We start from the raw sequence: 27969 nt of genomic DNA, 5'->3' as shown, positions 1-27969 counted from the left end.
AGGACTTTCAGCTAGGTCGGGCTTATCCATCTTTTAAAAGCCAATGTGGAGGCAGGCCTAATAAGTTTATTTACGAAATTTCTCTTTTGGACAGTGGTCAGGCTATTGACTTTGACGTTCGCAAGGCGGGTGTCAGAAGTGATGGTTTGGTCTCACAAGAGCCTTGTTTGATCGTTCAGGTGGATAGAGAGAAATTGAGTACTCGGTTGGTAGTTCTACCAAGAGTGGTTTCTGGGTGTCGCAGAAATCAGCCTATTTTTGATGCCGTTGGTTACTTCGGCATTAGCTGGTTCAAATTCTCTTGATCTAGCCAGGGATTTGTGTATGTAGGTCATCATTTGGCTCAGTTTGGAGAAACCGAGACCCTGTTTTGTCTGGTATGTTCCCAGCTTACTTTGGGAGACTGCGTTATGCAGTTTGTTACAAGCTGGATCTGTGATGCGGTTTGGCATGTTTGTCATAAGGCTGCTTTGCAGTCACCGAACTCGGTGGAAATTCCTTCTTTTGGGAAGATGGGTTTTTCTTGGGCGAATGCCCGAGGAGTCTCGGCGGTTCAACTCTGCCGAGCAGATTCTTGGTCGGGGTCAAACGCTTTTGCGATGCTTTACAAGTTTGATACCCTGATATTTGGGACCTTATGTTGGCTCATTCGGTGCTGCAGAGTCGTCCGCACTCTCCCGCCCGTTTTGGAGCTTTGGTATAAACCCCATGGTCCTTTTGGAATCCCCAGCATCCTCTAGGACGTATGAGAAAATAGGATTTTGGTACCTACCGGTAAATCCTTTTCTCTTAGTCCGTAGAGGATGCTGGGCGCCCGTCCCAGTGCGTATGGTGTCTGCAGTTATTGCTTTTGGTTACACCCTGGTGGTGTGTCTTCTCTGTCTGGCGGTTGCTACCGTTGTTCATGACATAGAATGAGGGGTCGTATTTTTGCGTCTGTGGACACACGGGTTGTGTTACATATTCTCTCAGGGTTTTGTTCATGCCGTTGACTGGTATTCTACTGAATGCCATGTTCTACGGTATGTTTGAGGTGTGAGCTGGTATAACACTCACCGTGGTTATAACCGTAAATTCTTTCCTCGAAATTGTCCATCTCTCCTGGGCACAGTTTTCTAACTGAGGTCTGGAGGAGGGGCATAGAGGGAGGAGCCAGTTCACACCCAGTTTTAAGTCTTTTGTAGTGTGCCCAAGCTCCTGCGGATCCGTCTATACCCCATGGTCCTTTTGGAATCCCCAGCATCCTCTACGGACTAAGAGAAAAGGATTTACTGGTAGGTACCAAAATCCTATTTTAATGAGTTCATGTAACTATGTGTATTGGGGATCACTTTATTGCTAAATTGTTACAAGCCTAGGAGATAGTGTTTTCTCTGATTGCAGAATTGTTACAAGCCTATACAAGTTTAATATACCAATTAATTGAATCTGCAGACCTATTGCTGGAGTATTTCTCTGCAACACTGTTTCTTTATATCTTTATGTGAGAGATTAGGAACTTCCTGCCAACAATTATTTATCATTAAGGTACTCTAGATATCTATGATTTTGCTAAATCACCACGAGATGCCACCTCTGCCTAAATACCTCACCTGAATTACCAGCATATGTTGATTGATAAATGCTCAGGACACAAATCTAAAAGTGTGTGAACGTCAATTGGTCTCCTGTATATGGAAATCACTTTAAATGTTATTATTCTTATGCACTTCGGCATAGGAGAATAAGAGGAGATCAGTTATAATATTTAGAATGTCATTTGGATGAATTAGTTCAAACAAATTATACATTTCTGATTATTTATCAGAGCTTTATCTCTTCTCAGCACTCTCTCATCTGGCTGATAGCTGTGCTGGCAAGGGTTCTGCCCTTCCCAGCGTACATTTGGCTGTCACAACAGAAAGCAGAAGTGCTCCCTTCTTCCTTCTGCCTTAATCCTAAGTGGAAGTAGACCAATTAATTTATGATCTTCCCCAATTAAAACTGGTGATGGCTCTCCTTTCCAACACTCTCTCATCTGGAAAAGCCTGGGGCCAATTTATCCAGTAACGAGTATCAGGCAGAGTACAGACAGCAGAAGTGGGTTCTCTCTTCCTTCACATGTCATCTTCACTATTCAAGGTCGTACTATCCTGAGAGTAGCCCGATCTTCTATCTTGGAAGCTGATAGGATAGACCTGGTTAGTACTTTGAAGGGGGACCGCTTAGGAATACCAGGCACTGTGGATATCACTAAGATGATCACCTATATCTTCATGTGAAAACACTGGTGGGGCAGTTCTAATCTGCTCACTCCTACTCACCTAATCTATATTTCTTTATCATCCACTAGGGGTCACTGGAGTACTCTTGGGATATGGACGGGCTTCCGTAGGAACAGCACTGAATATTTAAATTTAGAACACTCCACCCCTCCATATCCCCGAGTACCTCTCAGTGTTTTTTCTGTGCTCGACGTAGCAACATCTCTGTGACTCAAGTCACGATTACTTTGAAGAAGTTTTCTTTTTCTTTTTATTTGATTTGATTTTTTCTATTTTACATCCCTTTCCCCCTTCCAAAAGGCAGGGTCAGGGATAGTACAGCTGCTGATAGCAGCAGGGGCGTGTCAGGCCTCTCTGAAAGAGCTCCCTCACAGCCACACACACAGCCTCCTGCACAGGCTGGCCGGTGCTTGTTCAGAAGCCCCGTCGGAGCCTCCTCACAAGCTGCAGGATAAAGGTATGTGAACGGGGCGGTCAGCTCCCGCTGCCGCCCCGAGGTGTGGGGACATTGTTAGCGCTTAGCGCCGCTGCTCGCTCCACTTAGCCGCCCGTCCCGCCGCTGCTCTCCCCACTCAGCCGCTCTCCCCACATGGCGACGGCCACAGCAGTTCTTCCGCACACAGGCCGCCGCTGATCTGCCGCTCAGAGGGTGCCGGCGCCGCAGCTCTCTCGCTCACGGAGCCGGCCGCCGCTACTGCTCCGGGTCCCACCGCTGGTTGATGCGCTGCTCACCCGGGCTCAGACACAGCGCTCTGCGATACCCGCTGGGGCCCCACACGCTGCGCTGCCGCTGCTCTGATTCGGAAAGAGCAGGCAACCATTACACAAGGGTGAGGCGGGGGGGGCAATAAATAAATAAGGGGGCAATAAGCGGCATAACAAATACTGCAGCACCAGATGCTAGGCTGCAGGGATATTTGCAGGGTTATAATCAGTGAAAGTTTGTAACCAGCACTAGGATTATATGTATAAGCATAGCATGGCAGCCATGTTTAACCATGCTTCCTGTGTCTTCCTGATGTGATTCCAGAACGTTCCAGTACTACATCTCTACTCCACCGGAGGCGCAGGGGTGTTAGAGGGAATTTGGGATCACATTTCACAGTACTGGCCACGTGTACTGCACTTGGCCAGATTTATATACAGAGACACCTTACTGCTATTTTACTGAGTCGTGCAGGTGTCTGGTTTTTGTGTATTGTATTGTCTGTCGCCATAATGAGTAAGGCACCAGCAAAAACTAAAAAGCATAATTGCAAAGTCTGTAACAGTGTATTACCGGATGGATCTACCACATGTAAAGTATGTTTTGTTAATTCGGTTCAGAATACCATTTCTGCTCCTGTTTTACAACCAATTTCCTCACCGGACCCTCCGTGGGGTATGTTAGTAAATGTACTGGATAGGTTACAATCAGAATTGACCGCCGCTCGTCAGGAGCGGGAAACGGTAAGATCTGAGTCTAGGGTGAGACCGCCAGAACTACCGGAGGCGTCTCAGCCTTGCGTAAGGTCCAAATCCATTTTGGGTAAACGGGATAAATTTCATATGTCTTATGATTTTCCAGTGTCTGCTATGTTGCATTCTGACGATTCCATGCCAGACCTCACGGAACACGATAAGGGTGAGGAGGGCGACGTGGAGTCAGATGGCGAGGATTTTAACAGTTCCGGCATTGATGATCTCATCAGAGCGGTACGTCAGTCTCTGAAGTTTACTGAAACTGAGGAGCCTCTCACAAATGATCAGGTCGTATTTACTAAACGACAAAAAACTCCAATAAGTTTTCCTGTGTCGGAATCTCTTAATCAGATGTTAGTAGAAACATGACAGAATCCAGATAAACGGTTTTCTATACCTCGCAGATTTAAGTCTAGTTACCCGTTTCCAGACTCGGTAACATGTACATGGGAGAATCCACCAATAGTTGATTCTTCAGTGTCAAAGCTTACCAAGAAATTAACCATACCAGTGCCAGCAGCTACTACGCTTAAAGACCCTTCAGATCGCAAGATAGAAACTATGCTAAAATCCATGTATGTAGCAGCAGGTGTGATGCTAAGACCTGGATTGGTTGGTATTTGGGTCACTAAGGCGCTCATAATATGGCTTACAGAACTCAAATCTCTTTTACATGACGAAAACCTGATACTTCTTGTAAATCAAATGATTGAGGCTGTCGAGTATCTCTGTACAGCGTCTACTGACGTCTGTCAGCTCACTTCTCGTATTTCATCGTCGCTAGTTACGGCACGAAGAGCACTCTGGCTGCGTGCTTATCATGCGGAGGCAGAGGTCAAACGAGGTATAGAGGCGTTGCCTTACGATGGCAAGAAGTTGTTTGGTCCTGAATTGGACGCATGGATTGCTGAGGCTACGGGAGGTAAGTCTGTTTTCTTACCATTGCCTCCACCGGTATCAAGAAGAAGGTACGCTGGACCTTCGTTCAAATCCTTTAGACTTCAGCCCTTTCGAGGACGTGGCAGGGGAACAGCCACGCCTGCTAGACGTGGTCGCGGACGTGGTTTCCAACAAACCAACACAACTCGCCAAGACACTAAGGTTACCGACAAGCCAGTGGCATGACGGGCTACCAGCCCATCTCGGTTCTCCGATTGTGGGAGCACGCCTTCAGACGTTCCATTTGGCGTGGTTCCACACATCCGCGGATGGGTGGATCCGCAATTTAGTGTTAAAAGGTTACAAAATAGAGTTCGACTGTCTTCCGCCTCTGCGGTTTTTCAAGACAGGATTGCCTCTGTCGGACGACAAGAGGACGGTTCTGCAAATTGCCATCCAGTCCCTACTGGATTCAGCAGTTTTGATTCCGGTCCCTGTACACCAACAGGGTCAGGGTTATTATTCAAGTCTGTTTGTAGTACCAAAGCCGGATGGCTCAGTCAGACCAATATTGAACTTAAAGGGTCTCAATCGGTACGTCACTTACTACAGATTCAAAATGGAGTCTCTGCGTTCGGTGATTGCGGGGTTGGAGCCAAAGGAATTTATGATTGCGCTAGATCTCAAGGATGCGTACTTACACATTCCAATTTGGCAGCCTCATCAGAAATTCTTACTGTTTGCAATACGCCAGAACCATTACCAGTTTCAGGCTCTACCGTTTGGCCTGTCATCAGCGCCTCGGGTATTCACCAAAGTGATGTCTGTGATGATAGCTCATCTCAGATCCCTGGGAGTGACAATAGTTCCGTATTTAGACGATCTGCTCATCAAAGCTCCGTCTCAACAGATACTTCTCCAACATGCGCTGCTAACATACGATGTACTGGTTCACCACGGGTGGATTGTCAACTTCAAGAAATCACATCTAATTCCGTCTCAACGCCTTCAATTCCTAGGTATGATTCTAGATACGGTCAATCAAAGAATTTACCTACCACAGCAGAAAGTACAAATTCTACGCCATCTAGTACAATTAGTGCTCAAACCAAGCACAGTGTCGGTACACTTGTGCATTCGCCTCTTAGGCACAATGGTGGCAGCTTTCGAGGCGCTTCAATTCGGAAGATTTCACTCTCGTCCATTTCAACTGAATGTGCTCGCCCAGTGGTCAGGCTCGCATCTGCAGATTCACCACAGGGTGAGGTTGTCGCCAAGGGCAAGAGTATCTCTGCTCTGGTGGCTCAAGGAACACAATTTAACCGCAGGAAGACGATTCGGGGGTTGGAATTGGATAATTCTAACTACGGACGCCAGTCTCAGAGGTTGGGGAGCGGTAATTCAAAATTGTCAGCTCCAGGGTCTCTGGGCGGATCACGAGAAATTGCTGTCTATAAATGTCCTAGAACTCCGCGCAATTTTCAATGCGCTACGACAAGCAGTGCATATGCTTCGCTCTCAGCCTGTCCAAGTGCAGTCGGACGATGCGACGGCGGTCGCATACATCAACAAACAAGGAGGAACGAGAAGCCGCATGGCAATGCGGGAAGTAGCTCGTATCCTCAATTGGGCGGAATGCCACCAGGTGATATTGTCGGCAGTGTTCATTCCGGGAGTGGACAACTGGGAAGCGGATTATCTCACTCGTCGGGATTTTCATCCAGGCGAATGGGCATTAAATCCAGAAGTGTTTCACATGTTGGTTCAGAAATGGGGTTATCCTCAGGTGGACCTGATGGCGTCTCGACACAATCACCAAACGTTCCAGTATGTGTCCAGAACAAGAGATCCAAAGGCAGTGGCGGTGGATGCTCTCACTGTCGCGTGGCCGTACAGTCTTGTGTATCTGTTTCCACCATTTCCGTTGCTCCCTCTGGTGCTAAAACGAATCAAAAGGGAGTCGGTCACAGTCATACTAGTGGCGCCTCATTGGCCTCGGAGAGCTTGGTTCTCGGATCTCCGAGGATTACTCGCAGACGATCCTTGGCCGCTCCCGCTATGTCCAGACCTGTTACAACAGGGTCCGTTCCTTTACCCCGATTTAGCGCGGCTGCGTTTGACGGGGTGGCTGTTGAGACCGCCCTCTTAAGAAGAGAGGGCATTCCAGATTCAGTTATACCAACCATGTTACGAGCTAGGAAGCCGGTTACGGCAGCTCATTATTACAGAATATGGCGTGCCTATATAGGTTGGTGTGAAGCTCGGAAATTTCCGACATCATCTTTCAAGTTATGCCGCATTTTGTTGTTACTACAAACAGGGTTAGATGGAGGACTGCGTTTATCTACACTAAAGGTGCAGGTATCTGCTTTTTCAATTTATTTTCAAAGACGATTGGCTCTATTGCCGTCTATACGCACTTTTCTCCAAGGTGTACTCAGAGTACAGCCTCCATTCATTCCACCTACAGCGCCATGGGACTTGAATCTGGTTTTAGAGTTCTTACAGTCTTCATATTTTGAACCCTTACAGCAAGTGGATATAAAGTTTCTCACTTGGAAGACAATTTTTCTCCTAGCCTTAGCTTCGGCAAGGCGTGTTTCGGATTTGGGTGCCTTGTCATGCAAGGCACCGTATTTGGTGTTTCATGATGACAGAGCGGAACTTCGGACGAATCCCGCTTTCTTACCAAAGGTAGTGTCATCTTTTCACATCAATCAACCAATAGTAGTTCCTGTGTTGACAGCACATTCTGGAACTCTGGATGTGGTACGCGCATTACGCATTTATGTATCCCGAACGTCTTCAGTTCGTAAGACGGATACGTTGTTTGTTCTCTATGATGCTGCCAAGATAGGTTGGCCAGCGTCTAAACAAACCTTATCCAGATGGATAAAACTGACCATACGTCAGGCTTACCTTCATGCTAGGTTACAACCGCCTACGTCAGTAATCGCTCATTCCACACGTTCTGTGGGAACTTCATGGGCAGCTGGTTGTGGGGCTTCTACAACGCAGCTTTGCCGTGCGGCTACATGGTCTTCAGTGCACACGTTTGTGCGCTTTTACAAGTTTGATACGTTTGCGGCATCAGCATCTAGCTTTGGCCGCCTAGTGTTACAGGTGCCAAACAGCTCTCCCGCCCACGGGGGAAGCTTTGGTACGTCCCAAGAGTACTCCAGTGACCCCTAGTGGATGATAAAGAAAATAGGATTTTGGTACTTACCAGATAAATCCTTTTCTTTGAATCCATAGGGGGCACTGGACGCCCACCCAGAGCAGTTTTACCTAGTTGTGGTTAGTTCTGAGGATCTTATGGTAACACACTTTCACCGACTGGTTCAAATTACAAGTGCTGGTTAGGGTGTCAACTGTTTAGTTGTCAGTAACGTTATGTGTTAACTTCGTTATTGTCAGTTATGTTATATGTAATACTCCATTGTCAACATCTCTATAGTTCCTGTTCGGCTCAGTAAAAAACACTGAGAGGTACTCTGGGATATGGAGGGGTGGAGTGTTCTAAATTTAAATATTCAGTGCTGTTCCTACGGAAGCCCGTCCATATCCCAAGAGTACTCCAGTGCCCCCTATGGATTCAAAGAAAAGGATTTACCTGGTAAGTACCAAAATCCTATTTTCACCTTTCTCTCTTCTATTTTGAATATTAGATATTTAAATATGTTTGGACCACATAGGTCGATATTTTAATGGAATAGAATAAAAATTAAGCTTTAGATCATTCATCATCATATCATTTCACTATATATTGACTAATCATCATTACCATTTTCAAATAAGAGTGTTCCCGAAAAGGATTTCTTTTGTCTTGTCCTTTTTTTCTCTATACCAAGTTTAGGTGACCCTGCGCCCTCTCCGAGCTACTTTCATCATTATACACCACCGCACTCTTTATGACTACTACCCTGCTGGTCATTATCTAATGGATATGGAGTCTCTAGAGGTGCTATTTATACTCCTCAGATCCACCGATGCTGCTGGTACCTGTGCTACTGTGCTGGGGGCTGGTACTTTAATTGTTAAAGGCTGATAGGGGAGTATACAGATTAGCAGGATTTATATGGGGGCATCCTGCACTTACAATGATAGTGTGCCCGGTCTGGACCGCCCCCGACTCCGCCTCCTCCAACAACCGGGCTCTTTCTGCGGGTTGGGTGGGATGAGGGACACAGCTCTGTCTCGGGGGGGAAACTGTCTGCTACTGCTGGACTTTTGGTAGCTGCTGCCCGTACTGCGGTCTCCTCCCATGTACTAGCCTGGCCCGCCTCCCAGCACTCTCCGTGACAACCAGGCACCGGGATGTCCCTGCTCAGCGTCCACCAGGGGAAATTAACACAGCGCTTCTCACCCGCAGCGGAAAACATCCAATTCCTTTCCCCCACAGGGGCTCTCTCACTCACAGGGAACCGCCTTCCTGTAAGCTCCCTTCTCTCCCCATAGTCAGCCCACCAACAAAACCGCCACTACACGCGCCCCGCCACCTCTCTCAGCACACGGACCTCTGGAAGCTTCTCCACGATCTCCACTACGCGCTTACCAGAGTCCCCTCACCTTCAGCAGGCACAGAATAATAACATGCATAAACACACTATACATTATTGGATCACTAGAAAGATCCAAGTTATTATCACATATATGGTATACATCAGTTGGCAGCATCTCTATTACCTTATAGATCTATACATTCATTCATTGATTTGCCCCCTCATAGTGTCCCAAGGCCTTCAAATCACTAGGGTACTACAGTAATAGTACAGGGACATGACAGGGGAGGTGAGGGGATCTGGGAGCGTCACAATAACGTCTCTTCTATCTATAGTAATAATGCAGGGACATGACTGGGGAGGTGAGGGGATCTGGGAGCATCACAATAATGTCACATATCTATAGTAATAAAACAGGGACATGACTGGGGAGGTGAAGGGATCTGGGAGTGTCACAGTGACATCACTTATATCTATAGTAATAATACAGGGACATGACTGGGGAAGTGAGGGGATCTGGGAGCGTCACAATAACGTCACTTATCTATAGTAATAATACAGGGACATGACTGGGGAGGTGAGGGGATCTGGGGGCGTCACAGTGACATCACTTACAGCTATAGTAATAATACAGGCACATGACTGGGGAGGTGAGGGGATCTGGGAGCGTCACAGTGACATGACTTATATCTATAGTAATAATACAGGGACATGACTGGGGAAATTAGGGGATCTGGGAGCGTCACAATAACGTCACTTATATCTATAGTAATAATACAGGTACATGACTGGGGAGGTGAGGGGATCTGGGAGCGTCACAGTGACGTCACATATCTATTGTAATAATACAGGGACGTGACTGGGGTCTGAGGAGATCTGGGCATACAGTAACACCAGGGGATGTGTCTGGGTGATGACTGGAGAGGTGACTGCTGGGAATGGGACATTATACAGTAACACCAGGGGACGTGTCTGGGTGATGACTGGAGAGGTGACTGCTGGGAATGGGGCATTATACAGTAACACCAGGGGATGTGTCTGGGTGATGACTGTATCACTGTGTGTGTCTGGTTCCTAGAAGGTGTCAGGATGTCACTGTCTATGTCTCCATGCAGGAGGGAGAGTATATAGAGGAACACAGAGGTCTGTACAAGGACGTGATGATGGAGAATCACCTGCTCCTCACATCACTGGGTAAGATGAGACTGTCATGTATTGTACAGGGTAGAGCAGGTATGGGGGCCACCTATATACACACATCACCTGATAATCACATATACACTGTACTCAGACACTGTGTGTCTCCTACAGATGGATCCAGTAACAGAGATACCCCAGAGAGATGTCCCCGTCCTCTGTATTCCGAGGACTGTACAGAGGAGAATCACAGGATCCCACAGGAGGATCAGGTAGGTCGGATTTATGGTCTCATCCAATATACCAGTGACTGTCACTATATGATGTTCAGAGAAGCTGTGTGTCTTATACACTGATATTATTCTGTTTCACCTCAGTTTAATCAAACAGTATGCAAATGCCATTGTATTTTGTGGGTTATTTAGGTAGAACGTCTTTCTCGTATAAAGGCAGAAGATATAAGGAGAGAAGAAGAGACGTATGTGACTGATAATAAGTCAGAAGATATAGAGGGAGAAGAAGAGACGTATGTGACTGATATGAAAGCAGAAGATACAGAGGGAGAAGAAGAGACGTATGTGACTGATATAAAGGCAGAAGATATAGAGGAAGAAGAAGAGATGTATGTGACTAATATGAAGGGAGAAGAAGAGACGTATGTGAGGGGTGATCAGCAGTGTAAGGAGGGGAAAATCCCTACAGATATCAGCACAGGTGAGTAATAAACACTTATTACAGAAGTAACATATTCTCATTGCTCAGTCACTACAGCAATCTTATTCTTCACCCTCCTCCACCATCAGCCCTGTTCTCGGGTGCTTATAACACAAGGTTATCCATGACAAATATCACATGAAGAGAGTTATTACACACATCACTATAGTGTTATTAAAAGTAACAAATACTGAGCAACATCATCAAACAGGTAATTTCAACTTTAAACGTGTAATTTATTTTGTACTATCTGGACATGGCTACTAATAACAGATGCACAGACATAATTCTTAAAGCTATGTGTGCAAATCCTAGGAGCTTAGGAGACAAAATTCCAGAGCTAATTGTGATAATGAGAAGGAATAACCTAGATATTGTGGCAATTACAGAGTCATGGTGCAGTGAGAATCATGACTGGGACATAGCTATACCAGGATACAATTTATTTAGGAAGGATAGAATGGTCAGTATATGAGGAAGGGTAGCAATGTACGTTGAAAAAAAGCATAAATGCTACTTCAATTAATACAAAATATTGAAGACAAATCTGAGGCCCTTTGGGACACCACAGAAACCGAGGAGAAGGACATTATTCGCATTGGGGTGATCTGTAGACCACCAGGCCAGGTGCAGGATTTGGACAGGAATCTTTTGTTGGACATCACTAAAATGGCTTTAAAGGGAGAAGTCATAATCATGGGAGACTTTGATTTGACTGATGCAAATTGGGAGGGGTCTTTTGCAAGTTCAGCTACAAGTGGCAAATTTCTATATTCCTTACAGGGAGCATCTCTCAATAAACAGCAGATATTTCCCTTCTTCATAGAAGAGCGGTCGGGAAAGAAAGAAGTAAACTTCCTTTTTGGGAGCACTCTTGTTAACTTAATTGCAATTAAAATATAACCTTTAATAAATATTCACTACAAATTCATATAAAATGATCCTACTTAATTAAAAGAAAGATTACTATTGACTGAATTCTCTTACTATCAGTATTATATCAATCAGGGTGAAAAATATTTATTTAGAAGAAATATATTCATATGTGTAATACTTAACCATCTAGAACACTTCCAGACAGCCGTGAGCTCTCCCTATTGTTTCCTGTGAATAGAATCAGTTACATGTGCATGGTATCCACACACACACCTTATTCATTATCCTTTTCAGAAGGGAGAGGCTGAGGCTTGTATATACTGTCTATGTATGGTAGGTATCCCTTCCATACCTACCATACATAGACAGGAAAACTATGTATATAGGAAACTATAGGTCTGTAAAACAATACAGAAGGAAACTATAGGTCAGTAAGACAATACAGAAGAAACTATAGGTCAGTAAGACAATACAGAAGGAAACTATAGGTCAGTAAGACAATACAGAAGGAAACTAGGTCAATAAAACAATACAGAAGAAACTATAGGTCAGTAAGACAATACAGAAGGAAGCTATAGGTCTGTAAGACAATACAGAAGGAAACTATAGGTCAGTAAGACAATACAGAAGGAAACTATAGGTCTGTAAGACATTACAGAAGGAAACTAGGTCAATAAAACAATACAGAAGAAACTATAGTAAGACAATACAGAAGGAAACTATAGGTCAATAAAACAATACAGAAGAAACTATAGGTCAGTAAAACAATACAGAAGAAACTATAGGTCAGTAAGACAATACAGAAGGAAACTATAGGTCAATAAAACAATACAGAAGAAACTATAGGTCAGTAAAACAATACAGCAGAAACTATAAGTCAGTAAGACTACAGTAAGCCACGATACGTCAGCAAGACAATACAGAAGGAAACTATAGGTCAGTAAGACTACAGTAAGCCACGATACGTCAGCAAGACAATACAGAAGGAAACTATAGGTCAGTAAGACTACAGTAAGCCATGATACGTCAGTAAGACATAACAGTAAGAAACTATAGGTCAGTAAGACAATACAGAAGGAAACTATAGGTCAGTAAGACAATACAGAAGGAAACTATAGGTCAGTAAGACAATACAGAAGGAAGCTATAGGTCTGTAAGACAATACAGAAGGAAACTATAGGTCAGTAAGACAATACAGAAGGAAACTATAGGTCTTTAAGACATTACAGAAGGAAACTAGGTCAATAAAACAATACAGAAGAAACTATAGGTCAGTAAGACAATACAGAAGGAAACTATAGGTCAATAAAACAATACAGAAGAAACTATAGGTCAGTAAAACAATACAGAAGAAACTATAGGTCAGTAAGACAATACAGAAGGAAACTATAGGTCAATAAAACAATACAGAAGAAACTATAGGTCAGTAAAACAATACAGCAGAAACTATAAGTCAGTAAGACTACAGTAAGCCACAATACGTCAGCAAGACAATACAGAAGGAAACTATAGGTCAGTAAGACTACAGTAAGCCACGATACGTCAGCAAGACAATACAGAAGGAAACTATAGGTCAGTAAGACTACAGTAAGCCACGATACGTCAGCAAGACAATACAGAAGGAAACTATAGGTCAGTAAGACTACAGTAAGCCACGATACGTCAGTAAGACATAACAGTAAGAAACTATAGGTCAGTAAGACAATACAGAAGGAAACTATAGGTCAGTAAGATAATACCGAAGGAAACTATAGGTCTGTAAGACAATACAGAAGGAAACTATAGGTCAGTAAAACAATACAGAAGAAACTATAGGTCAGTAAGACATTACAGAGGGAAACTAGGTCAATAAAACAATACAGAAGAAACTATAGGTCAGTAAGACAATACAGAAGGAAACTATAGGTCAATAAAACAATACAGAAGAAACTATAGGTCAGTAAAACAATACAGCAGAAACTATAAGTCAGTAAGACTACAGTAAGCCACGATACGTCAGCAAGACAATACAGAAGGAAACTATAGGTCAGTAAGACTACAGTAAGCCACGATACGTCAGCAAGACAATACAGAAGGAAACTATAGGTCAGTAAGACTACAGTAAGCCACGATACGTCAGTAAGACATAACAGTAAGAAACTATAGGTCAGTAAGACAATACAGAAGGAAACTATAGGTCAGTAAGACAATACAGAAGGAAACTATAGGTCAGTAAGACAATACAGAAGGAAGCTATAGGTCTGTAAGACAATACAGAAGGAAACTATAGGTCAGTAAGACAATACAGAAGGAAGCTATAGGTCTGTAAGACAATACAGAAGGAAACTATAGGTCAGTAAGACAATACAGAAGGAAACTATAGGTCTGTAAGACATTACAGAAGGAAACTGGGTCAATAAAACAATACAGAAGAAACTATAGGTCAGTAAGACAATACAGAAGGAAACTATAGGTCAATAAAACAATACAGAAGAAACTATAGGTCAGTAAAACAATACAGAAGAAACTATAGGTCAGTAAGACAATACAGAAGGAAACTATAGGTCAATAAAACAATACAGAAGAAACTATAGGTCAGTAAAACAATACAGCAGAAACTATAAGTCAGTAAGACTACAGTAAGCCACGATACGTCAGCAAGACAATACAGAAGGAAACTATAGGTCAGTAAGACTACAGTAAGCCACGATACGTCAGCAAGACAATACAGAAGGAAACTATAGGTCAGTAAGACTACAGTAAGCCACGATACGTCAGTAAGACATAACAGTAAGAAACTATAGGTCAGTAAGACAATACAGAAGGAAACTATAGGTCAGTAAGATAATACCGAAGGAAACTATAGGTCTGTAAGACAATACAGAAGGAAACTATAGGTCAGTAAAACAATACAGAAGAAACTATAGGTCAGTAAGACATTACAGAGGGAAACTAGGTCAATAAAACAATACAGAAGAAACTATAGGTCAGTAAGACAATACAGAAGGAAACTATAGGTCAATAAAACAATACAGAAGAAACTATAGGTCAGTAAAACAATACAGCAGAAACTATAAGTCAGTAAGACTACAGTAAGCCACGATACGTCAGCAAGACAATACAGAAGGAAACTATAGGTCAGTAAGACTACAGTAAGCCACGATACGTCAGCAAGACAATACAGAAGGAAACTATAGGTCAGTAAGACTACAGTAAGCCACGATACGTCAGTAAGACATAACAGTAAGAAACTATAGGTCAGTAAGACAATACAGAAGGAAACTATAGGTCAGTAAGACAATACCGAAGGAAACTATAGGTCAGTAAGACAATACAGAAGGAAGCTATAGGTCTGTAAGACAATACAGAAGGAAACTATAGGTCAGTAAGACAATACAGAAGGAAACTATAGGTCTGTAAGACATTACAGAAGGAAACTAGGTCAATAAAACAATACAGAAGAAACTATAGGTCAGTAAGACAATACAGAAGGAAACTATAGGTCAATAAAACAATACAGAAGAAACTATAGGTCAGTAAAACAATACAGAAGAAACTATAGGTCAGTAAGACAATACAGAAGGAAACTATAGGTCAATAAAACAATACAGAAGAAACTATAGGTCAGTAAAACAATACAGCAGAAACTATAAGTCAGTAAGACTACAGTAAGCCATGATACGTCAGCAAGACAATACAGAAGGAAACTATAGGTCAGTAAGACTACAGTAAGCCACAATACGTCAGCAAGACAATACAGAAGGAAACTATAGGTCAGTAAGACTACAGTAAGCCACGATACGTCAGTAAGAAACTATAGGTCAGTAAGACAATACAGAAGGAAACTATAGGTCAGTAAGATAATACCGAAGGAAACTATAGGTCTGTAAGACAATACAGAAGGAAACTATAGGTCAGTAAGACAATACAGAAGGAAACTATAGGTCTGTAAGACATTACAGAAGGAAACTAGGTCAATAAAACAATACAGAAGAAACTATAGGTCAGTAAGACAATACAGAAGGAAACTATAGGTCAATAAAACAATACAGAAGAAACTATAGGTCAGTAAAACAATACAGAAGAAACTATAGGTCAGTAAGACATTACAGAGGGAAACTAGGTCAATAAAACAATACAGAAGAAACTATAGGTCAGTAAGATAATACAGAAGGAAACTATAGGTCAATAAAACAATACAGAAGAAACTATAGGTCAGTAAAACAATACAGCAGAAACTATAAGTCAGTAAGACTACAGTAAGCCACGATACGTCAGCAAGACAATACAGAAGGAAACTATAGGTCAGTAAGACTACAGTAAGCCACGATACGTCAGCAAGACAATACAGAAGGAAACTATAGGTCAGTAAGACTACAGTAAGCCACGATACGTCAGTAAGACATAACAGAAACTATAGGTCAGTAAGACAATACAGAAGGAAACTATAGGTCAGTAAGACAATACCGAAGGAAACTATAGGTCAGTAAGACAATACAGAAGGAAGCTATAGGTCTGTAAGACAATACAGAAGGAAACTATAGGTCAGTAAGACAATACAGAAGGAAACTATAGGTCTGTAAGACATTACAGAAGGAAACTAGGTCAATAAAACAATACAGAAGAAACTATAGGTCAGTAAGACAATACAGAAGGAAACTATAGGTCAATAAAACAATACAGAAGAAACTATAGGTCAGTAAAACAATACAGAAGAAACTATAGGTCAGTAAGACAATACAGAAGGAAACTATAGGTCAATAAAACAATACAGAAGAAACTATAGGTCAGTAAAACAATACAGCAGAAACTATAAGTCAGTAAGACTACAGTAAGCCACGATACGTCAGCAAGACAATACAGAAGGAAACTATAGGTCAGTAAGACTTCAGTAAGCCACGATACGTCAGCAAGACAATACAGAAGGAAACTATAGGTCAGTAAGACTACAGTAAGCCATGATACGTCAGTAAGACATAACAGTAAGAAACTATAGGTCAGTAAGACAATACAGAAGGAAACTATAGGTCAGTAAGACAATACAGAAGGAAACTATAGGTCAGTAAGACAATACAGAAGGAAGCTATAGGTCTGTAAGACAATACAGAAGGAAACTATAGGTCAGTAAGACAATACAGAAGGAAACTATAGGTCTGTAAGACATTACAGAAGGAAACTAGGTCAATAAAACAATACAGAAGAAACTATAGGTCAGTAAGACAATACAGAAGGAAACTATAGGTCAATAAAACAATACAGAAGAAACTATAGGTCAGTAAAACAATACAGAAGAAACTATAGGTCAGTAAGACAATACAGAAGGATTATTATATTATGTTATTTTAATTTATTATAATTATTATATTATGATAATATTATCATGATTAAGGTCCATTCGAGACCGAAACGCGTCGGATGACTGTACTGTGAGTAGTTTTCTGGAAAAAGGGAATAATCACGCCGATTATTATCTCAAATTTTGCCTTTGGAATTTTTATTGTACTTTTAAATTTTTACTTTTTTATTTTTTCTGTCACCATGTGTGGTGATTTCTTTGTATGAATTTGGACTATGTCTGGAATAAAAAACCTGTTTTAGAAAGAAGGATTTTTTTCATGACTCTGGTCTGGCATTTGGGAGAAAGAGTTCCTTTTCCTCTTGTGGATCCACCAAAGGGATACCAGTGAATCTATTTAAAGAAACCTTTATAGGAGTCATTCATCGTTTACTGAGTGAGTTGGGGTACGCACCTGAGGATTTTTGTTGATATAAAGAAACCGTTATATGAATGTTCTGGCTTTGCTCTGTGTAAGTGAGGGTACGCATTGAAATTGCCTCAGACGCTACCCCTACGTGTTTACAGTACCCCATGTGGTGTGAGATTCAGGCACGCTTAATTACGTGAACCTAACCTGAGGGGATTGGAGAGAAAAACTAGCAATAAAGATACCTTTACGGGAACCCACTTACTTGTTTCTGTGTGAGTGGGGTACGCCCTTAAAAACTTTCATTGTGTGGAATTCTCGATTCTAGCTGTTGTAAACGGTGCTACACATTTCTTTTCTCTCTTATTTCTCTCCATTCTGACATGAACTGGGAGCCATTTATAACGAGAAGATTCACCTGAACGAAAGGACTCATAGGCCTGTATAATCTGGAGAAGACATCGTATACCCATTTGACAAGGGATGTGTTAAGTTTCATTACCTTTTTCTTTTTTTTACGCGCCCTGGACACAGATAAATACCAACACTTGCTTCTTCTATATATTGTGGTGCCTGCGGCTACTGGGGACTTGGAGGATTCCAAGTTACTGGATGTAGTCAGGGCCCTGAAAATATATGTTTCCAGGACGGCTAGAGTCAGGAAATCTGACTCGCTATTTATCCTGTATGCACCCAACAAACTGGGTGCTCCTGCTTCTAAGCAGACTATTGCTTGTTGGATTTGTAGTACAATTCAGCTTGCACATTCTGTGGCAGGCTTGCCACAGCCAAAATCTGTCAATGTCCATTCCACAAGGAAGGTGGGCTCATCTTGGACGGCTGCCCGAGGGGTCTCGGCTTTACAACTTTGCCGAGCAGCTACGTGGTCAGGGGAAAACACGTTTGTAAAATTCTACAAATTTGATACCGTGGCTAAGGAGGACCTGGAGTTCTCTCATTCGCTGCTGCAGAGTCATCTGCACTCTCCCGCCCGTTTGGGAGCTTTGGTATAATCCCCATGGTCCTGACGAAGTCCCAGCATCCACAAGGACGTCAGAGAAAATAAGAATTTACTTACCGATAATTCTATTTCTCGTAGTCCGTAGTGGATGCTGGGCGCCCATCCCAAGTGCGGATTGTCTGCAATACTTGTACATAGTTATTGTTGCCAAAAAATTCGGGTTTTGTTGTAGTGAGCCATCTGTTTTGGAGGCTCCTCATGTTATCATACTGTTAACTGGGTTTAGATCACAAGTTATATGGTGTGATTGGTGTGGCTGGTATGAGTCTTGCCCGGGATTCAAAAATCCTTCCTTATTGTGTACGCTCGTCCGGGCACAGTATCCTAACTGAGGCTTGGAGGAGGGTCATAGGGGGAGGAGCCAGTGCACACCGGGTAGTCCTAAAGCTTTTACTTTTGTGCCCAGTCTCCTGCGGAGCCGCTATTCCCCATGGTCCTGACAGAGTCCCAGCATCCACTACCGACTACGAGAAATAGAATTATCGGTAAGTAAATTCTTATTTTCTCCTAGTCCGTAGAGGATGCTCGGTGCCTGGCCATTTGTTCATGCCGTTGACATGTGTAACGTTGAATGCCCTGTTGTACGGCATGGTTGAAGTGTGCGCTGATATGACTCTCACTGTTAACTTTACAATAAATCCTTTCCTCGAAATGTCCGTCTCCTCCCTGGGCACAGTTCCTATACTGAAGTCTGGAGGAGGGGCATAGAGGGAGTAGCCAGTTCACACTCTGGAAAAGTCTTAAAGTGCCCATGTCTCCTGCGGATCAGTCTATACCCCATGGTTCTGAAGTGACCCCAGCATCCTCCTACGGACTAGGAGAAAAGGATTTACTGGTAGGTATTTAAGTCCTATTTTTATAGTATTACTATTTTTTTTGAGTGATCTTTCTAAAAAGCATCTTATACTCACCTTAGAGTCGCTCCAACAACTCCCCGCCGGGTCGCGACAAAGCTTACCCACGTGTACAGTGTTACGATTCCTGTACCCCAGACTGGGGAAGATCTTATGGCAGGGATCTGAGCACAGGAACCATATACAGGTTGTGGGAGCTGGAAAGCCTAGTAACCCCTGGCACCCTAACTCCGTTGTCTCGCCCGTGTTATCAGAAATCCCCTGCGAGACTATGGTTGCTTGAGCCCATGGCAGCCGCGTTCGAAGGGCGGATTATGTCTGCCCAACCCCGATGCCCCCGCAGGTCTTAATGGGAGACAAGGGGAAGTCCGAGACAGGGTGATAACAAGGGGCCCTCTGACTAAGCAACCAAGCCAGGGGTTACAAGCTAACTTAACTAAATCAAAAGGTATGTGCGGACTAGCCGCCAGGGAAAAGGACAACCAAAGATCCACTGATCCGACACTCCTATCCGGCACCGCTGGACACCAGAGTGGATCTTGTGGAAGCGGAATCCTCCGCAAAGCTCCAAAACACAATATAAACAAAATAATAAATAATAGCGGACAAGCCGCAACACACGGCTGCGCCGCGACTCACGAACACCACCAGATGTAAAAGGTGCTCGATCAGACTCCAGGAACAGATGGTAACTTCCGAGTACAGGATCACTGAGAACCGGAACAAACGGATAGACCGGGACTGGGAACTTTCTCTGCAGCAGACACAGGCAAACAGGAAGCTATCACCGGCGTCTGTGAGGAGTCCTGGGAGTGCTTTTAACAGAGAGTCTTCCAATCAGCTGTTTGGAGGCTGATTGGATTAAATGCCATGCAGCTGACAAGCTGCATGGCCAGGGAAACAGATGAGTGATAATTACAACATGCCATGCAGCTGCATGCTACACAGCCAGGAAACCAGTGATGATATAAACTTAGACCCAGCAACGGGGAACACGATCCGACAGTGGCGTCCCCGTTGCTAGGCGCCGGCCGCACTGACGAGCGGACCCTCGGCGCCTAACAGTACCCCCCCCTTGAGGAGGGGTCAAGGAACCCCTAAATCCGGGTTTCTGAGGAAATTCTTGAAAAAATGCCCTTTTGAGTCTTGGGGCATGAAGATCCTCATCTAGGACCCACGACCTTTCCTCAGGACCATAACCTCTCCAATGGACCAAAAAATAGAGCCGACCCCGGGACAACTTGGAATCGAGAACCTTCTCAACCACGAACTCCTGCTGACCCTGTACATTAACTGGTGATCTCCCCTGAGGTTTTTTACGAGGAAATCTGCTAGATGAAACATATGGTTTGAGCAAAGAGCAATGGAAGGTATTTCCGATCCGTAAAGTTTTTGGTAGCTGTAACCGGAAAGCAACTGGATTGACTTTTTTGATAATGAGAAATGGTCCAATAAATCTAGGACCCAATCTGGCTGAGGTTTGTCGAAGTTTGATATTGCGAGTCGACAGCCACACCCTGTCTCCTACTTTAAAAGTGCACGGCCGCCGGAGCTTGTCAGAAATTTTTTTTTCCCTGAAAGCTGCTTTTCTGAGAGCAATGTGCACTCTTTTCCAAATAAGTTTAAGATGAGAGGTCAGGGCCAGAGAGGAGACAGAGGAATGTTGAAAAAATGAATTAGCTCTGGGATGGAAACCAAAAACTGCAAAAAATGGAGATACATTGGTGGAGGAATGACAGGCATTATTATAAGCAAACTCTGCTAATGGAAGAAACTCAGACCAGTCATTTTGGAGTTTGGCCGAGTACAAACGTAAATATTGTTTCAGGGATTGATTCACTCGCTCAGTCTGTCCATTTGATTGTGGATGATAACCGGAGGTTAATGATAATTTCATCTTTAATGAAGCACAAAAAGATTTCCAAAATTGTGCAATGAATTGTGGACCCCTGTCAGAAACAATATCAGTGGGTAACCCATGGAGTCTGAAAACATGACGGAGGAACAAGACTGCCAATCCCTGGGCAGATGGCAATCGGGGAAGACCAACAAAATGAGCCATCTTACTAAAACGGTCCACTACCACCCATATGACTGTGCATCCAGCTGACAGAGGGAGATCCACCACAAAATCCATGGAGATATGCGACCATGGTCTAAGAGGAACATTCAATGGCATGAGTTGACCAATAGGCAAAGAGCGAGGAACTTTATGCTGTGCACAGACCTGACATGAAAAAACAAATTCTTTAATGTCTTTAGAAAGACCAGGCCACCACACTGAACGGGATACCAATTCCAAAGTTTTAGCGACTCCCAGATGCCCTGCAACTTTGCTATCATGAAATTCCTCCAAAACAGTTGCTCTCAAAAACTCAGGAACAAAAAGACGACCAGCAGGAGTATTTCCCGGAGCTTGATGTTGAAGCAGCTTCAATTGAGAAAAAACATCCTGTGTGAGACCTGCCTGAATGACTGAAGGCGGAAGTATGGGAGTAACAGGACTGTTGTCTTGAACGGGAAGAAAACTGCGTGAGAGGGCATCTGCCTTGGTATTCTTGGAACCAGGTCTGAAGGTGATAATGAATTTGAAACGAGTAAAAAATAAAGCCCAACGAGCCTGTCGGGCATTCAGTCGCTTAGCTGATTCAATGTATTGAAGATTTTTGTGTTCCGTCAAAACAGAAATGGTATGGCTCGCTCCTTCAAGCCAATGTCTCCACTCCTCAAAAGCCCATTTAATAGCCAGCAACTCCCGATTACCAACATCGTAGTTGGATTCAGCAGACGAGAACTTCCTGGACATAAAGGCACAAGGATGTAACTCAAGGGAATCTGGATCCTTCTGAGAAAGGATAGCCCCTACACCAACCTCCGAGGCATCTACCTCAACGATGAAAGGCAATTCTGGGTTGGGATGTCTAAGGACAGGGGCTGAGACAAAGGCTTGTTTCAAGGCCTGAAAAGATGCTTTAGCTTCACATGACCAATTGGTAGGATCTGCTCCCTTCTTAGTGAGTGCCACAATGGGAGCAACTAGGTCAGAGAAAGAGTGAATAAACCTTCTATAGTAGTTTGCAAACCCTAAAAAGCGCTGAATAGCTTTTAAGTTAGTGGGTTGCGCCCAACTCAGGATGGCTTGGAGCTTCTTAGGTTCCATTCGGAATCCCCGAGGGGAAATAATGTACCCTAAAAAGGATACCTCCGTGACGTGAAATTCACACTTCTCTGGTTTGGCATACAAGTGATTTTCACGTAATTTCTTAAGCACCTGACGCACCTGGGTAACATGTTGCTCTACAGAGTCAGAATATATCAAAATGTCGTCCAAATAGACCACGACGAATCTTCCCAGAAACTCACGGAGCACATCATTAATGAGATCCTGAAAGACCGCCGGAGCGTTAGATAGGCCGAATGGCATGACCAGATACTCATAGTGGCCTGATTGAGTACTGAATGCCGTTTTCCACTCATCCCCTGACCTGATTCTAATGAGATTATATGCTCCTCTCAGGTCAATCTTAGAAAAAATAACAGCCGAACGTAGCTGATCAAAGAGGACAGAGATCAGTGGCAGGGGGTAAGTATTCTTTACTGAGATCTTATTCAAGGCTCGAAAGTCAATGCAGGGTCTGAGGGAACCATCCTTCTTCTCTACGAAGAAGAAACCTGCACTTAAAGGGGATTTAGATGGCCTGATAAACCCTTTCTCAAGACTTTCTTTCACATACTCATTCATGGCCACCGTTTCAGGACCAGACAAAGCATATAACCTTCCTTTAGGCAACGTGGCACCAGGAATTAACTCAATGGTACAATCATAAGGCCTATGGGGAGGCAAAATATCAGCATTGCCCTTGGAAAACACATCCAAAAAATCCTGGTATTCTCCAGGAATATGTGCGGACCTGGCAGCAGCTACTCGGATAGGAAGTGTAATACATTCTTTATCACAGATGGTACCCCATTGGCAGTCTGGGGAGATCCTACAATCTATGATGGGATTATGGAAGGCCAGCCAAGGGTGACCCAGAACCACAGGAACTGCTGGACAATGGGTAAGAAAAAACTCAATCTTTTCTGAATGTAGAGCTCCCACCGAGAGCAAAACTGGAGGTGTACATAGAGAAATAACCCCATTGGATAAGGGACTCCCATCTAAACCATGCATGGTGACACCCCTACCTAAGGTTAGCTGAGGAATACCTAAGGCCTTGGCCCATGTTAAGTCCATAAAGTTTCCTGCAGCTCCACTGTCCACAAAAGCAGAGACCGAGGAACAGAGGCTGTCATAAGAAACTTTAGCAGGAACCAACAGTGAATTATTCGAGGAGATGAGCTGTAGACCAAAGTGAACCCCCTCACTATTCACTTGGTCAGGAAGTTTCCCGACTTGTTTGGGCAACTACGGGCAAAATGTCCCTTACCTCCGCAGTACAAACACAGACCAGAATTTTGCCTCCTGGTTCTTTCTTCCGGAGACAATTTGGAGAGACCAATCTGCATAGGCTCTCCCATGTCTACAGGAACGGAAGGAACACAGGGAAAAGAAACTACAGATGCCCCTTTTTCAGTCCTCCGCTCTCTGAGCCGACGATCTATTTTAATAGAGAGCTCCATGAGTTTATCAAGGGTCTCAGGAGCGGGATACTGAAGGAGGCTGTCTTTTATAGATTCAGATAAGCCGAGGCGAAACTGACTGCGCAGGGCAGGGTCATTCCAGCCACAGTCGTTCGACCAACGGCGAAACTCCGTACAATAATTCTCTGCAGGATTCCTACCCTGTCTCAGAGCACGCAACTGACTTTCTGCGGACGCCTCTCTATCAGGGTCGTCATACAATAGCCCCAAAGATTTTAAAAAGGCGTCTACAGACGATAAGGCCGGATCGTCTATCTCCAAACCAAAAGCCCAGGTCTGAGGATCCCCCTGAAGCAGAGAAATTATAATCCCAACCCGCTGAGCCTCCGTACCTGAGGAGACTGGTCTCAAACGAAAATACAGTTTACAAGACTCTTTAAAATTAAAAAACTGTTTTCTATCCCCAGAAAAACGGTCAGGCAGATGCATTTTTGGTTCAGGGATGACCCTCGGGGAAGTCCGTAACAGATCTTCCTGTGAGCTCACCCGGAGGGACAGATCCTGAACCATCTGGGTAAGTTCCTGAATCTGACTAACTAGGAACTGGCCCGGATTTGGCCCAACACCGGTGGGATTCATGAGGCCGACAAAAATTCTCCCAACTGGATCAGTGAAAAAATTAACTCCTGTTGAAATTTTTTCTTTTGAGGCCGGTGATAATGTTACGATTCCTGTACCCCAGACTGGGGAAGATCTTATGGCAGGGATCTGAGCACAGGAACCATATACAGGTTGTGGGAGCTGGAAAGCCTAGTAACCCCTGGCACCCTAACTCCGTTGTCTCGCCCGTGTTATCAGAAATCCCCTGCGAGACTATGGTTGCTTGAGCCCATGGCAGCCGCGTTCGAAGGGCGGATTATGTCTGCCCAACCCCGATGCCCCCGCAGGTCTTAATGGGAGACAAGGGGAAGTCCGAGACAGGGTGATAACAAGGGGCCCTCTGACTAAGCAACCAAGCCAGGGGTTACAAGCTAACTAAACTAAATCAAAAGGTATGTGCGGACTAGCCGCCAGGGAAAAGGACAACCAAAGATCCACTGATCCGACACTCCTATCCGGCACCGCTGGACACCAGAGTGGATCTTGTGGAAGCGGAATCCTCCGCAAAGCTCCAAAACACAATATAAACAAAATAATAAATAATAGCGGACAAGCCGCAACACACGGCTGCGCCGCGACTCACGAACACCACCAGATGTAAAAGGTGCTCGATCAGACTCCAGGAACAGATGGTAACTTCCGAGTACAGGATCACTGAGAACCGGAACAAACGGATAGACCGGGACTGGGAACTTTCTCTGCAGCAGACACAGGCAAACAGGAAGCTATCACCGGCGTCTGTGAGGAGTCCTGGGAGTGCTTTTAACAGAGAGTCTTCCAATCAGCTGTTTGGAGGCTGATTGGATTAAATGCCATGCAGCTGACAAGCTGCATGGCCAGGGAAACAGATGAGTGATAATTACAACATGCCATGCAGCTGCATGCTACACAGCCAGGAAACCAGTGATGATATAAACTTAGACCCAGCAACGGGGAACACGATCCGACAGTGGCGTCCCCGTTGCTAGGCGCCGGCCGCACTGACGAGCGGACCCTCGGCGCCTAACATACAGTGAGGCAGGCAGAGGTTCTGTTGAACCTTCATGGGCTACTTTGCACAGACATTATCCAATGTAGCTGAGCAGTTTATACCAGCTCCTATACCAGTGATAGGTTTCCCTATTAACCCTTACATGCAGCATTCATTCTGAGGTTTATACACCTAGGGAATTGTTAGCCTCTCAAAAAAGCAGGCTGAAAGGCTGGTGGTAAGTAAATCACATAGACATGATACAACATCTTCACAGTCTACACATGTTTTAGATGAGGATTCGTTGGAGGATGAGGACTCATTGCACTTCGGAAGGTCTCAGCTCAGTGGACATACCTGAGCTAATTAGTGCTATGTAAGCCATTCTATCCTTAGAAGAGGCAGCAGAGCCTGTGTTAAAAACTAAGGCAACTGTGTTTAAACATCCCAAAACAGCTGATGGAAATTTTGGGTTACGCCCAGTAGGAAGTTAGAATTCCAAGAAATGGAATTCCAATTATCCTCGTCCAGCTGGGGAATGTTTAAAAAAAAAAAAAGGGGAGGTGGCTCCCAAAGTAGATTCGCAGGTCTTAGATTGGTGCAAAAATCTACATTACTTCTATTTTCAACATCAATAAATGATGTCACGGGGGAGGGGGGTGACTGGAAAGGCAGCAGGAAGCAGGATAAAGGAGCTCCTGCTTATATAGGTCCTTTCTGCCTTTTACAGCTGTCCTACGGGTTCTTTCAGGCCCTTTCTTGCCCCTCTGTGTGTTTTGTAGGTTGCGGATCCATTCATTTGGATTTTGCAGGTTGCGGAGTACTCCCGGATCCGAAGCCGCGGACTGAAGTTGTGCAGTGATCCCACCGCGGACCGGACCTCAACGAGGTAGCACTGCTACTCACCGAGGGTTGTGCGCCCTGTCCACTCTTGTGCCTAGCCGTACTGTTGGAGTCGTGGGGAGAGGCTGACTGGAGATCAGCGGTGACCGCGGCTGGAGACAGAGCAGAGCTGCTCTCCCGGCATCTGATGCGGTGCATACTACGGGGATTGGTGGCCTCAGCAGGGACGTGTCAGGTTAGTCAGCTCACCTACCCGTAGCCTGCCTTCTCCTACTGTCCGGCCATTGAAGCCATGAGTCGTGGCAGCGGGAAATACATGGAGCGCTTGCCTGTCATCTCTCCAGCAGTGTCCCGGCATCTCCCCTCTCCTCGTAACCCATGGTGCTACGGGGGAAATCTGGTGGAGCTGTGAATTATAGAGGACATACAGGTGTGGTTCCTATGCAGCCAGATACGCTACCCTGTGCCACTGCATCCTGGAACCTCTCCTCTCCTGCCTTATTACTGACCTGGTTCTCCCACCATAGCCGGCCAGTTTCTTCTGATCTGGGCTTCCCTGCCAGAAGTGGCCATCTTGAAAACTGGCAATATAACCACATGCCCTCCTGAAACCAGCCGCTTCTCTGGGAGCTACAGACACTGCCAGCCCATGATCAGTGCCCTTCACTACAGCCTCAGTGATTTCCGGCAGGGACTTCTGCCGCTGCAGCCCTACCTGGGCAGTAAGTGGTCGCCTGAACTGCTTTTATTATTATTATTGCCTGGCCTCCACTCCTGCTCTGTCGACTCCCTCTGGTGGCAGACTGTGCTGACTACATCCTCCGTACTGTTTGACTGCTGCTGGGGTTTTTTTCCCTCCTGCTCTTATCAATCCCCCTAAGATCCAATTAGAGCTCTTGGGGCATCAGTATAGCTACGGTGTAACAGTCCATGTGTCCAGGACAGTAGCAGGCTCCAGTTGCTGGCTCCTATAAATTACTTTACCGCTCAAGGATGGCATCTTCTTGCTATTACCCATAAACAACTGACCTCACAATGTTTCTGTAACCGATGGCCACTGGGGGTCTATGCTCACTGATGTCTCCCTATTTCCACACTTCAATACTTCTGCTATGTTGCTACTGGCCTCCTGACCTTGTTCTCTAATCTCTGTAATGTTATGCTGAAGAATGGGCAGAACTGGAAAATCATCTCATAAGAAAGCTAAACCTCGTCCTTAACAGGAAACCTCTCAAACTGACTTGAGACCTTTTTCTTCTTCCTAATCAACTAACATTAAGTCCCAGTCCTGATCATTCAGAATCTTCTCCAAGTCCTTCCATGATGGCTTAAACCCATTGTTTAAACCCAAGGCAAGCCAGGTGAGCTCCCTTCTTCTCTCGGTTCTCCTTTAAACTATTAACCGCCCAGGAACCTTAAATTGAAGAGCAGATGCACTTTCTCGTTCTTTTCAAACGGATGATTCACTCAACTCCTCTGAGAAACAATTTATTCTGAATCTGGCTTCATTTGCTTCAACT

At 44.4% G+C, this 27969-nt stretch overlaps 1 protein-coding gene across 1 annotated transcript in view; it reads left to right on the top strand.

Annotated features, from left to right (window-relative positions):
* The window catches only part of LOC134984595 (gastrula zinc finger protein XlCGF26.1-like), a 77479-nt gene that overhangs the window by 23845 nt on the left and 25665 nt on the right, over positions 1-27969 (top strand). The window contains exons 3-5 of the mRNA XM_063950144.1: positions 10222-10300; positions 10418-10519; positions 10673-10957. Of these exons, the coding sequence (XP_063806214.1) occupies positions 10267-10300; positions 10418-10519; positions 10673-10957 (421 nt within the window). The 5' untranslated portion in view covers positions 10222-10266. The remainder of the gene's footprint in view (positions 1-10221; positions 10301-10417; positions 10520-10672; positions 10958-27969) is intronic.

Source organism: Pseudophryne corroboree (assembly GCF_028390025.1).
Source record: "Pseudophryne corroboree isolate aPseCor3 chromosome 3 unlocalized genomic scaffold, aPseCor3.hap2 SUPER_3_unloc_69, whole genome shotgun sequence".
Classification (NCBI taxonomy): domain Eukaryota; kingdom Metazoa; phylum Chordata; class Amphibia; order Anura; family Myobatrachidae; genus Pseudophryne; species Pseudophryne corroboree.
Note: the sequence above shows the minus strand (reverse complement) of the source record. Positions and strands in the feature narration are given on the sequence as shown.